The 14,450-nt window shown below is 39.6% G+C and overlaps 1 protein-coding gene across 1 annotated transcript in view; it reads left to right on the top strand.

Annotated features, from left to right (window-relative positions):
- Positions 1 to 14,450, top strand: part of LOC126133935 (Down syndrome cell adhesion molecule-like protein Dscam2) — a 367,718-nt gene that overhangs the window by 238,329 nt on the left and 114,939 nt on the right. Inside the window, exon 20 of the mRNA XM_049915191.1 lies at positions 13,893 to 14,032. Coding sequence (XP_049771148.1) covers positions 13,893 to 14,032 — 140 coding nt within the window. The remainder of the gene's footprint in view (positions 1 to 13,892; positions 14,033 to 14,450) is intronic.

Genomic DNA, 14,450 nt, shown 5'->3' with positions numbered 1-14,450 from the left:
CACAGTTTTAATCTGCCAGGAAGTTTCATATCAGCGCACACTCCGCTGCAGAGTGAAAATCTCATTCTGGAAACATCCCCCAGGCTGTGGCTAAGCCATGTCTCCGCTATATCCTTTCTTTCAGGAGTGCTAGTTCTGCAAGGTTCGCAGGAGAACTTCTGTAAAGTTTGGAAGGTAGGAGACGAGATACTGGCAGAAGTAAAGCTGTGAGTACCGGGCGTGAGTCGTGCTTCGGTAGCTCAGTTGGTAGAGCACTTGCCCGCGAAAGGCAAAGGTCCCGAGTTCGAGTCTCGGTCGGGCACACAGTTTTAATCTGCCAGGAAGTTTCATATCAGCGCACACTCCGCTGCAGAGTGAAAATCTCATTCTGGAAACACCACAGTTCCTGGTGTGTCCGCTGTGCTGTGCGTGTGATCATTGCTCATACTGCCCTCTCGCAGTGTCCGGAGCAAGTATGGTGGGTCTGACACACCGGTGTCAATGTGTTCTTTTTTCCATTTCCAGGAGGGTAATTTAACTGCTGTTGTTGTCTTCAGTCCTGAGACTGGTTTGATGCAGCTCTCCATGCTACTCTATCCTGTGCAAGCTTCTTCATCTCCCAGTACTTACTGCAACCTACATCCTTCTGATTCTGCTTAGTGTATTCATCTCTTGGTCTCCCTCTACGATTTTTACCCTCCACGCTGCCCTCCAATGCTAAATTTGTGATCCCTTGATGCCTCAGAACATGTCCCACCAACCGGTCCCTTCTTCTTGTCAAGTTGTGCCACAAACTCCTCTTCTCCCCAGTTCTATTCAATACCTCCTCATTAGTCATGTGATCTACCCATCTAATCTTCAGCATTCTTCTGTAGCAACACATTTCGAAAGCTGCTATTCTCTTCTTGTCCAAACTATTTATCGTCCATGTTCACTTCCATACATGGCTACACTCCATACAAATACTTTCAGAAACGACTTCCTGACACTTAAATCTATACTCGATGTTAACAAATTTCTCTTCTTCAGAAACGCCTTCCTTGCCATTGCCAGTCTACATTTTATATCTTCTCTACTTCGATCATCATCAGTTATTTTGCTCCCCAAATAGCAAGACTCCTTTACTACTGTAAGAGTCTCATTTCTTAATCTAATTCCCTCAGCATCACCCGACTTAATTCGACTACATTCCATTATCCTCATTTTGATTTTGTTGATGTTCATCTTATATTCTCCTTTCAAGACACTGCCCATTCCATTCAACTGCTCTTCCAAGTCCTTTGCTGTCTCTGACAGAATTACAATGTCATCGGCGAACCTCAACATTTTTATTTCTTCTCCATGGACTTTAATACCTATTCCGAATTTTTCTTTTGTTTCCTTTACTGCTTGCTCAATATACTGATTGAATAACATTGGGGACGGGTTACAACCCTGTCTCACTCCCTTCCCAACCACTGCTTCCCTTTCATGCCCCTCGACTCTTATAACTGCCATCTGGTTTCTGTACAAACTGAAAATAACCTTTCGCTCCCTGTATTTTACCCCTGCCACCTTTAGAATTTGAAACAGAGTATTCCAGTCAACATAGTCAAAAGCTTTCTCTAAGTCTACAAATGCTAGAAATGTAGCTTTGCCTTTCCTTAATCTATTTTCTAAGATAAGTCGTAGGGTCAGTATTGCCTCACATGTTCCAAAATTTCTGCAGAATCCAAACTGATCTTCGCCGAGGTCAGCTTCTACCAGTTTTTTCCATTCGTCTGTAAAGAATTCACGTTAGTATTTTGCAGCTGTGACTAACTGATAGTTCGGTAATTTTCACATCTGTCAACACCTGCTTTCTTTGGGATTGGAATTATTATATTCTTCTTGAAGTCTGAGGGTATTTCGCCTGTCTCACACATCTTGCTCACCAGATGGTAGAGTTTTGTCAGGACTGGCTCTCCCAAGGCCTTCGGTAATTTAACTGATGGTGCTGAATACAAAAAATTGTACCTAGTTTCGCTGCATGTTTATTGCGTCCTTCAATGTTGCTCAACTTATGATTGAGTCAGAAGATAGGGTTGACAATATTTTTGTAAACAGAGTAATTTGTAAGAGCAGTTTGCAGCAAAAATATATCTGTGATAAAAAGATGTGTGTGTTCAGATGCAAATTATGTCTTTTGTTCAGCTATCTGAAAATTCAGGTGCATCATTTGTTTAGTCTGTGGATATGAATGACCAAATTGATGAATTATGATCGTTAGCTGTGTTATGTTTGTTAGCTGTATTGGGTTTATTTTATAATATTAAAGTAGAACTGATAGTTTGTACTTACCTTCATGAGGTGAAATATTGATACTGCTGGTAGACACAGAACACACACACTTTCCCAGTTTTTGGAAATAATAATTTCTTCCTTGGGAGGGAGAGATCAATAGTTTGGTGATAGCTAGAAGGTATTGGGTTTTCTCATAAGTTAATTTCTTTTGCTTGTGCATTCCACCTGCAAACCCTGCATCCACCAAGCCCCCTAGGGTAACACGTAGATAACTATCCCAATGACATAGTTATTGACAGCCTGAAACACCACTGAATATGTCAGTGTGTGTTTGTACCTGGCATTGGAGGGAACAGTGTGAATTTGTGTTTACAAGCTGTGGAAAACATGAGGGAACATTTCCAACATATTAGGCTGTTTCAATATTATAAGAGCAAAAACTGTTCACAATGCCAGCAGAAGATTTGTGCCATATACAGGAACATTGCAGTAATGGCTCAAGCATGTCAGAAATGGTTTAGTCAATTTCAAGCTGGGAATTTCATCCTAACAGATAGACCTAGATCTGGACAGCCAGTGGCTACAGATATGGAATGGCCTGTTGCCATGATAGTCAACAATCCACGAATGACAAAGTGGGTGTTGGCATTGGAGCTCAATGTCACTTGTGCTCCTGTAGCCATGAACTTGAAGAAGCTGGGTTACATAAATATTTGCAATGTATCGATTACTTCTGAATTAAGTGAAATAAAATTTGATTCGGGATGTGTCAGGATGTGACTCCTTACTGAGACACAATGAGACTGCTCCTTTTCTGGAATGGCTGGTAACTGGAGGTGAGAAACGGATCATGTATAATAGTGCCTGGAAATGTATAAATGTATATTATGGTGCAAGAGAGGGCAGCCACCACACTCAGTTTCCAAAGCAGGCCTGCCTATGAGGAAGTTTCTGCAATGCACCTGGTGGGATTGTGAAGATGTCCTCTGCTATGAACTTCTTCCAAATGGACTATCACTTCCAAGACATACTGTTCACAGTTTGTTCACCTCAAGACAGCCATTGGTGAGAAAAAACTGGATTTGGGACATGATGTTGCGTTTCACCATGAGTATGGTAACTCTTCAAAAGCTGTGTTCTTTTGTGAAGGATGTGTTACCCCAACTGCCATATTTGCCAGACATTGCACCTTCCAACTTTCATCTATTCTGATCACTGCAAAATTTCCTGAATGACAAATGCCTCACCTCCTTGGAGGACTGCAGACTGAACCTCGAAGAGTTTGTCGACCTGAACCCCCTCCACCATTTTGGAAGAATGGCATTTTTAAGCTTCCAGAGAAATGGCAATATATTGTTGACAATAATGGTGTATACTGCAGAATAAAATATAGTTTGTTTACAAAACTTATCCACCTTATTTAGTTAGATTGTGCCCAACCTTGTGTGTGAAGTGTGTAAGCAGACAGGATGGCAACTACCCTCTTGTAGCTGTGCTGCAGTCATGTGTTCCCAGGTCTTCTTTGTGATTGCATGGTAACAAAAAGTGAATGAACTTATGAGACAACCCAATATTTGTTCCACAGAAGCATGTAATTACAATAATATGTGATGTCGACTCTAGAACCTCCTGTAGACAGCTCTTTAATCAGTGGGTGAACTGACAACAGCCTCACAGTACAATTATTCCCTTATGAAGTTTGTTGTGAACAATACATCACAGTTTGAAAACAACAGTTACATTCGTGAGTGTAATTCATGCAAGGGAAATTATTTACAGTATCCATCTCTCAGCCTCAGTTTGGCACAAAAAGGAGTAAGCTATTCAGCCATAAAAATCTTTGACACCCACTCAGCAATGTAAAGAGTTAAATAGCTATTAAAATTAACTTCAGACACACACACACACACACACACACACACACACACACATACACACATACGGGGGTACTTGAACGTCACATAGACAGTGCATGAAGATATATGCAATGTGATGGTGAGCATTGTCCTGTTGAAAATTGACAACACAATACTGTCACATGAGAGGTAATACTGGAGAATTTGGGATGTCTGTGACATAACATTGTACTTTAGAATTCCCTTAATCACTACCAGCTGTGACCTGAAGATATACCCGATGGCTTTTGTAATGTTACTGTTGAGTACTGCATTTTCAATGACGTGCATCCAAACCAGACGTTAGTCATTATTTTGAAGTGAGTTGCACCAAAGAACACATTTGCATACAAAAAGATGAAATTTTACTGAGCTGATTATCATGATGATGACTTTGTTGCCTTTGATAGAGGTATGATAATTTCTGCAACCCCTCTTGGAGTACAAAGAAAATTAACTGATGAAAGGATTGTGAAAATTGGGTAATTCTCAATAGACTGAACAAGGTAAAGTATTTGAACTTTTAAATGTTTGTATTCTGCTACATTTCACATATTGTGATGGTATAAACACAACCAATAATGCAACTGCTTTCTGTAGCCTTGCAAATGACTTCCACTTACAACTACTTCCCACCAAATCGATCCACAATGAAGAAGAACAAAAATAATATACAAAGCAAAGAGTTTACATCTCTATCAGAGACAACTTCTGGTACATATTTAGCAAAATCAATAGACGTGAATTTACAAAATGTTATGTAAAATATTTAACATTGTTTTAAGTATGTGGAATATAAATATTTAAGCATAAAATAGTTAATTTATATGAACATGGATTTATAAGAATTTAATTTATATGTAAACGAAGATACAGGTACTCACTGCTATCATAGGATTCCCAGTGCTTCAATGGTTTGATTACATTACACTCTCCCCACCATGATGCCAGGAGTAATGCTGTTGTGACCCTCCAGAACATTGGAAGAATGGGTCATTTCCCTGGGTTGCCACTGTGCCCATTGACAATAGTCATGTGGGGTGGTGCGCAACCACTATACATTCCTGAATACAATGTGATGTCATTCATGAAAAGTCAATGCTTCCTCGTCATGACAACACCTCAAAAGCAGATATTTGTGTTGTGGTGTTAATGGCAACCTAAGTATGAGATGATAATACCCTAGTCTGCTAGTATCTGACTAAAGGTGCAGGATGAAGGAATGTTGCAGGGAGTCCATTATTTGTTTTCAGATGGCAGTCTCAGGTGTGAATGGGTTGTGATGAGCTCAAGGCACAATACTGTGATTCTTCTTTGTGACAGGGAGACACAGTCCAACATTCAGCTGCTGTTACAGCTGAATGTCCCACAAATCTGAATACTAAACAATTTGACTAGCCAGCCAAATGGAGACCAACAATGAGGCCCATTTCACACTCCGCCAGATGCTGATAAAGCTTTCTCACATGAGTACATGTCACCTCCATGTCTTTGACAGAGATCATTCAACATCTGACATGGTTCATGATTTGTTATGTACCCTAACAGTCCTGCTAACAACACTAAACATGAACAGCACTAATGCACTCTGGAGGCCATTACATTTGTAACAGAGAATTGCAACTGCCATCATTTACACGCTTGCATATGGTGCCCATGTGTACAAAGTTACATTTACAGTTGACCTTATTCCTATACACATCACTTTTTTTGCTGGGTAAAATATTCCAGAGGTTAAATAATTTCCCATTTGAATCTCTGAATGGGAACTACTCAGAAGAATGTTGTTATCAGGAGAAACAAAACTGATGTTCCATTGATAAGAGTATGGAATGTCAGATCCCTTAATCAGGCAGGTAGGCCAGAAAATTTAGAAAGAAAATTGAAATATTAACATCAGATGTAGTGGTGTTATACAGATCAGAACATGAAATGTCAGATTGGGCTGGTAGGTTAGAAAATGTAAAAAAGGAAATGGATAAGTTAACGTTAGATATAGTGGGAATTAGTGAAGTTCTGTGGCAGGAGGATCAGAACTTCTGGTCAGGTGAATACAAAGCTGTAAATACAAAATGAAATAGGGTAATGCAGGAGTAGATTTAACAATGAATAAAAAATAGGAATGTGGATAAGCTGCTATGAACAGCATAGTGAACACATTATTGTAGCTAAGATAGATACAAAGCCCACACCCATCACAGTAATACAAATTTATTCGCCAACTAGCTCTGCAGATGAGGAGGAGATTGAGGAAATGTATGATAATATTTAAAAAATTATTCAGACTCTTAAGGGAGATGAAAATTTAATAGTCATGGGGGACTGGAATTTGATAGTATAAAAAGGAAGAGAAGTAATAGGTGAATATAGACTGGGGGAAAGGAATGAGAGAGGAAGCTGCCTGGTAGAATTTTGCACAGAGCATAACTTAATCATAGTTAACACTTGCTTTAACAATCATGACAGAAGATTTTATATGTGGAAGAGACATGGAGATCCAGAAAGGTTTCAAATTAATTATATAATGGTAAGACACAGATTTTGGAACCAGATTTTAAATTGTAAGACATTTCTGGTGACAGATGTGGACTTTGACCATAGTTTATTGGTTATGAACTGCAAATTAAAACTGAAGAAACTGCAAAAAGGTAGGATTTTAAGGAGATGGGAGCTGGTTAAAATGAAAGAACCAGAGGTTGTAGAGAGATTCAGAGGGAGCATTAGGAAACAAGTGACAAGCACAGGTGAAAGGAATGTAGTAGAAGAAGAATGGGTAAATTTGAGAGATGAAATAGTGGTGGCAGCTGAGGAGCAAGTAGGCAAAAAGACAAGGGATAGTAGAAATCCTTTGTAATGCAAGAGATATTGAATTTAATGATGAAAGGAGAAAATATAAAAATGCAATACATGAAGCAGGCAAAAGGGAATACAAACATCTAAAAAATGAGGTAGACAGGAAGTGCAAAAGGGCTAAGCAGGAATGGCTAGAGGACAAATGTAAGGATGTAGAAGCATTTATCCTTAGGGGTAAGTAGATGCTGCCTACAGAAAAATTGAAGAGACCTTTGGAGAAAAGAGAACCACCTGTATGAATATCAAGAACTCAGAAGGAAAACCAGTCCTAAGCAGAGAAGGGAAAGCAGAAAGGTGGAAGGTATATATAGAATGTCTATACAAGGGAGATTTACATGAGGGCAATATTATAGAAACAGAAGAGGGCATAGATGAAGATGAGAAGGGAGGTATGATTCTGCGAGAAGAATTTGATAAAGCACTGAAAGATGAAACAAGAAAGAAAGAAAGATGAAGCAAAGTCAAAGGAGTAGACAACATTCCGTTGGAGCTACTCTAGCCTTGGGAGAGCCCACCATGACAAAACTCTTCCATCTCGTGAGCAAGATGTATGAGACAGGAGAAACACCTTCAGACTTCTAGAAGAATATAGTAATTCCAGTTACAAAGAAAGCAGGTGCTGACAGGTGAGAAAATTACCAAACTACCAGTTTAATAAGTCACAGTTGCAAAAAACTAACACGGATCTTTTACAGAAGAATGGAAGAACTGGTAGAAGCTGAAATTAGGGAACATCAGTTTGGATTCAGGAGAAATATAGGAACAAGTGAGCCAATACTAACCCCATGACTTCTCATAGAAGATAGGTTAAGAAAGGCAATCCTATGTTAATATCATTTGTAGACTTAGAAAAAGCTTTTGACAATGTTGACTGAAATGCTCTTCTTTCAAATACTAAACGTAACATGGGGTAAAATACAGGGAGCAAAAGGCTATTTACGATTTGTACAGAAGCCAGATGGCAGTTATTAGAGTTGAAGGGCACAAATGGGAACCAGTGGTTGAGAAGGGAGTGAGACAGGGCAAAAGGCTATTTACGATTTGTACAGAAGCCAGATGGCAGTTATAAGAGTTGAAGGGCACAAATGGGAACCAGTGGTTGAGAAGGGAGTGAGACAGGGTTATAGCCTGGACAGGGTTATAGACTATCCCCAATGTTATTAAATCTGTATATTGAGCAAGCAGTAATGGAAACAAAAGAAAATTATGGAGTAGGAATTAAAAGTCCAGGGAGAAGAAGTAAAAACTCTGAAGTTTGCCGATGACATTGTAATTCTGTCAGAGACAGCAAAGGACTTGGAAGAGCAGTTGGACAGAATGGACATTGTCTTGGAAAGAGGATATAAGATGAACATCAACAAACACAAAATGAGAATAATGAAATATACCGTATTTACTCGAATCTAAGCCGCACTTTTTTTCTGGTTTTTGTAATCCAAAAAACCGTCTGCGCCTTAGAATCGAGTGCAAAGCAAGCGGAAGTTCTGAAAAATGTTGGTAGGTGCAGCCACAACTAACTTCTGCCGTCGAATACATGTAGCACTACACAGGCTTGCTTTGCAGGCACAAAGAAAAATACTGGCGCCAAAACCTCTGTGTCAGTAAATAAATTTAAAAAAAAATAATAAAAGGTGGAAGATGAGCTTTCTTCTCTGCCCTGAGTTTCAACCACTGCATTTTCATAAATTATCCAACGAAGTAAATACAAATTCCATATTGTTCATCATCGAATGTAGCAGAATTTCAATGTACTACGAAAATCGGACTGGCAAGACTGTTTGGGGTTTTTGTCAATATGGTCAACTCTACATTCTGAATTTTTTACTACCTGTGAGAAGAGATGGTTGCTAATAGCAGTATTCTCTTCACCATAAGAATAATACGAATATAAACATTTTGCGATGTATTCTTTCGTGTTTGCTGCTGTTGTTGTTGTTGTGGTCTTCAGTCCTGAGACTGGTTTGATGCAGCTCTCCATGCTACTCTATCCTGTGCAAGCTTCTTCATCTCCCAGTATCTACTGCAACCTACATCCTACTGAACCTGCTTAGTGTATTCATCTCTTGGTCTCCCTCTACGATTTTTACCCTCCACACTGCCCTCCAATGCTAAATTTGTGATCCCTTGATGCCTCAAAACATGTCCTACCAACCGATCCCTTCTTCTAGTCAAGTTGTGCCACAAACTTCTCTTCTCCCCAATCCTATTCAATACCTCATCATTAGTTACGTGATCTAACCACCTTATCTTCAGCATTCTTCTGTAGCACCACATTTCGAAAGCTTCTATTCTCTTCTTGTCCAAACTAGTTATCGTCCATGTTTCACTTCCATACATGGCTACACTCCATACAAATACTTTCAGAAACGACTTCCTGACACTTAAATCTATGCTCGATGTTAACAAATTCCTCTTCTTGAGAAACGCTTTCCTTGCCATTGCCAGTTTACATTTTATATCCTCTCTACTTTGACCATCATCGGTTATTTTACTCCCTAAATAGCAAAACTCCTTTACTACTTTAAGTGTCTCATTTCCTAATCTAATTCCCTCAGCATCACCCGACTTAATTTGACTACATTCCATTATCCTCGTTTTGCTTTTGTTGATGTTCATCTTATATCCTCCTTTCAAGACACTGTCCATTCCGTTCAACTGCTCTTCCAAGTCCTTTGCTGTCTCTGACAGAATTACAATGTCATCAGCGAACCTCAAAGTTTTTACTTCTTCTCCATGAATTTTGATACCTACTCCGAATTTTTCTTTTGTTTCCTTTACTGCTTGCTCAATATACAGATTGAATAACATCGGGGAGAGGCTACAACCCTGCCTTACTCCTTTCCCAACCACTGCTTCCCTTTCATGCCCCTCGACTCTTATAATTGCTATCTGGTTTCTGTACAAACTGTAAATAGCCTTTCGCTCCCTGTATTTTACCCCTGCCACCTTCAGAATTTGAAAGAGAGTATTCCAGTTAACATTGTCAAAAGCTTTCTCTAAGTCTACAAATGCTAGAAACGTAGGTTTGCCTTTTCGTAATCTTTCTTCTAAGATAAGTCGTAAGGTCAGTATTGCCTCACGTGTTCCAACATTTCTACGGAATCCAAACTGATCTTCCCCGAGGTCGGCTTCTACCAGTTTTTTCATTCGTCTGTAAAGAATTCGCGTTAGTATTTTGCAGCTGTGACTTATTAAACTGATAGTTCGGTAATTTTCACATCTGTCAACGCCTGCTTTCTTTGGGATTGGAATTATTATATTCTTCTTGAAGTCTGAGGGTATTTCACCTTTCTCATACATCGTGCTCACCAGATGGCAGAGTTTTGTCATGGCTCTCCCGAGGCCATCAGTAGTTCAAATGGAATGTTGTCTACTCCTGGGGCCTTGTTTCGACTTAGGTCTTTCAGTGCTCTGACAAACTCTTCACGCAGTATCTTATCTCCCATTTCGTTTTCATCTACATCCTCTTCCATTTCCATAATATTGTCCTCAAGTACATCGCCCTTGTATAAACCCTCTATATACTCCTTCCACCTTTCTGCCTTCCCTTCTTTGCTTAGAACTGGGTTGCCATCTGAGCTCTTGATATTCATACAAGTGGTTCTCTTCTCTCCAAAGGTCTCTTTAATTTTCCTGTAGGCAGTATCTATCTTACCCCTAGTGAGACAAGCCTCTACATCCTTACATTTGTCCTCTAGCCATCCCTGCTTAGCCATTTTGCACTTCCTGTCGATATCATTTTTGAGACGTTTGTATTCCTTTTTGCCTGCTTCATTTACTGCATTTTTATATTTTCTCCTTTCATCAATTAAATTCAATATTTCTTCTGTTACCCAAGGATTTCTATTAGCCCTCATCTTTTTACCTACTTGATCCTCTGCTGCCTTCACTACTTCATCCCTCAGAGCTACCCATTCTTCTTCTACTGTATTTCTTTCCCCCATTCCTGTCAATTGTTCCTTTATGCTCTCCCTGAAACTCTCTACAACCTCTGGTTCTTTCAGTTTATCCAGGTCCCATCTCCTTAAATTCCCACCTTTTTGCAGTTTCTTCAGTTTCAATCTGAAGTTCATAACCAATAGATTGTGGTCAGAATCCACATCTGCCCCAGGAAATGTCTTACAATTTAAAACCTGGTTCCTAAATCTCTGTCTTACCATTATATAATCTATCTGATACCTTTTAGTATCTCCAGGATTCTTCCAGGTATACAACCTTCTTTTATGATTCTTGAACCAAGTGTTGGCTATGATTAAGTTATGCTCTGTGCAAAATTCTACAAGGCGGCTTCCTCTTTCATTCCTTCCCCCCAATCCATATTCACCTACTATGTTTCCTTCTCTCCCTTTTCCTACTGACGAATTCCAGTCACCCATGACTATTAAATTTTCGTCTCCCTTCACTACCTGAATAATTTCTTTTATCTCGTCATACATTTCATCTATTTCTTCATCATCTGCAGAGGTAGTTGGCATATAAACTTGTACTACTGTAGTAGGCATGGGCTTTGTGTCTATCTTGGCCACAATAATGCGTTCACTATGCTGTTTGTAGTAGCTAACCCGCACTCCTATTTTTTCATTCATTATTAAACCTACTCCTGCATTACCCCTATTTGATTTTGTATTTATAACCCTGTAATCACCTGACCAAAAGTCTTGTTCCTCCTGCCACCGAACTTCACTAATTCCCACAATATCTAACTTTAACCTATCCATTTCCCTTTTTAAATTTTCTAACCTGCCTGCCTGATTAAGGGATCTGACATTCCACGCTCCGATCCGTAGAACGCCAGTTTTCTTTCTCCTGATAACGACGTCCTCCTGAGTAGTCCCCGCCCGGAGATCCGAATGGGGGACTATTTTACCTCCGGAATATTTTACCCAAGAGGATGCCATCATCATTTAATCGTACAGTAGAGCTGCATGTCCTCGGGAAAAATTATGGCCGTAGTTTCCCCTTGCTTTCAGCCGTTTGCAGTACCAGCACAGCAAGGCCGTTTTGGTTAATGTTACAAGGCCAGATCAGTCAATCATCCAGACTGTTGCCCCTGCAACTACTGAAAAGGCTGCTGCCCCTCTTCAGGAACCACATGTTTGTCTGGCCTCTCAACAGATACCCCTCCATTGTGGTTGCACCTACGGTACAGCCATCTGTATCGCTGAGGCACGCAAGCCTCCCCACCAACGGCAAGGTCCATGGTTCATGGGGGGTTTGCTGCTATCTCATTTAAATCCTGTCCACCTAATCAACTACAAAACTAGAGTGAGACAACAGCAAACGTGGAAGAATATACATATCATGTCATGTTTATATTCGTATTATTCTTATGCCTAATAGTGATACAGTCAGAAATGATGCACGGCAATTGACTAGATTTTTAAATTTAAGATTACTCAAATTTCTGTGCACAATGTAATGTAATGTACTAAAGAGGCGTTTGCAAAGATTTTCAAACAGAGAAAAATTTTCGATAAACTTTCGTTCAGAACATCTTCTATCATACGCAGCCTATTATTTGGTTCTTCTTGATCATTATCAAAGAAAGCAGCAGTGTAAGTAACAACAAATAGCAGTCTCTTGCCATTGTTTCACTAATGAGACAATTCCTCTGTCTCTCTCTCCTGTCTCTCTTTTTTCCATTGTATGCGGCGATAGCGCGCACAAAAGCAAGCCATGCCGCAAGCGGCGACAGGCCGTAAACACTCATTATCAGACTGCAACAAACAATGCATGACACAGTACAGTAATGCATTTTCAGCTTAGAGTGACGTAAACACCTGTAACAAAGAGAATGACACTTACAAGATCAAAGAAAAATAAGCAATCAATTCAAACCAGACGAAGCACGTGAACAAGGAAGGGTACCAGTACAAATACGGACGGAGCGCCTGACGCATAGCAATGGCTACCTGGTAAAGCTTAACTGCTAAGCTTACGACTCGAACCAAACTACTGTAGCTGTATCGTCATTCATTCGACCGAAATTGTGTCTCATATTAAAATGGATCAACTTTGTTTCGATTTGGAGGTGCGGCCTAAAACTTTTCTCTCCTCTTGAATTTCGAGTCTCAAATTTCAGGTGCGACTTAGATTCGGGAAAAAATTTTTTCCTTGATTTCGAGTCTCATTTTTCAGGTGTGGCTTAGATTCAAGTGTGGCTTAGATTCTAGTAAATACGGTAGTCAGATTAAATCAGGCGATGCTGAGGGAATTAGGTTAGGAAATGGAGACACTTAAAGTAGTAATTGAGTTTTGCTATTTGGGAAGCAAAATAACTGATTGTGGTCAAAGTAGGGAGGATATGAAATGTAAGCTGGCAATGGTAAAAGCATTTCTAAAGAAGAAAAAATTGTTAACATCAAGTATAGATTTAAGTGTCAGGAAGTCCTTACTGAAAGTATTTGTACGGAGTGTAGCCATGTATGAAAGTGAAACACGGACAATAAACAGTTTAGACAAGAAGAAAATAGAAGCTTTTGAAATGTGGTGTGAAGATAATGAATAGAATAGTGGGAACAGAAACTGGTGGCACAACCTGACTGGAAGAAAGGGTCAGTTGGTAGAACCCATTCTGAGGCATCAAGGGATCACCAATTTAGCACTGGAGGGATTTATGGCAGGGGGGGGGGGGGGGTAGGGTAGAGGGAGACCAGGAGATGAATACAGTAAGCAGATTCACAAGGATATAGGTTGCAATAGTTACTCGGGGATGATGAGGCTTTCACAGGATAGAGTAGCATGGAGAGCTGCATCAAACCAGTCTTGTTTGTAATCTGCCAAGCAATATGAGTAGATAGTAGGCAGCTATCTTTTAACAGAATGATTTAGCACATTATGTTCTGTGCTTTAATGAACTGTCACAATTGTAACTTTGTTTCACATATTTTTTTTTTATTTCAGTTCCTGGACCACCAGCTGGTATCAAAGCCTTGTCTCTGACATCCGATTCTGTACTGGTTTCATGGTTGCCACCAAAGTACCCAAATGGTATTATTACGCAGTACACAGTATACTGCAAGAAGAAACATCATCCACCAAGGGTTGGTTCAATATTGTTTGCATTTGCATGTTTCCAGAAAGATCTTATCTCTAACTGTAACAGATCCAGAGCTTATACTAATTCAGAATCTGCTAGTCAACCTGTAAGTCAAAAACACAAACACACACACACACACACACACACACACACACACACAGTCTGCCATCTTTAATCTGTTGAAGTATTTCTTAAGAATTTCAGGTATGGATTTCATTCAAAATACAAAAATAAATTTGTAACTTCTCACTCATATATTAATACTGGACTGTGGGAAAAGGATATGATGGAACTATATCTATTAACGAGTACATACTATATGTTCAATGTAACTTACGCACTTCTCACAAAGGGTGCTGGGTCAGGAGGAATCAGTAGATATTGACAAGTATTGACTTTTATCTGCTTATTGTCATCTTTTG

This window comes from Schistocerca cancellata, chromosome 1 (assembly GCF_023864275.1).
Source record: "Schistocerca cancellata isolate TAMUIC-IGC-003103 chromosome 1, iqSchCanc2.1, whole genome shotgun sequence".
Taxonomy (NCBI): domain Eukaryota; kingdom Metazoa; phylum Arthropoda; class Insecta; order Orthoptera; family Acrididae; genus Schistocerca; species Schistocerca cancellata.
This window is presented reverse-complemented; position numbering and strand designations above follow the sequence as displayed.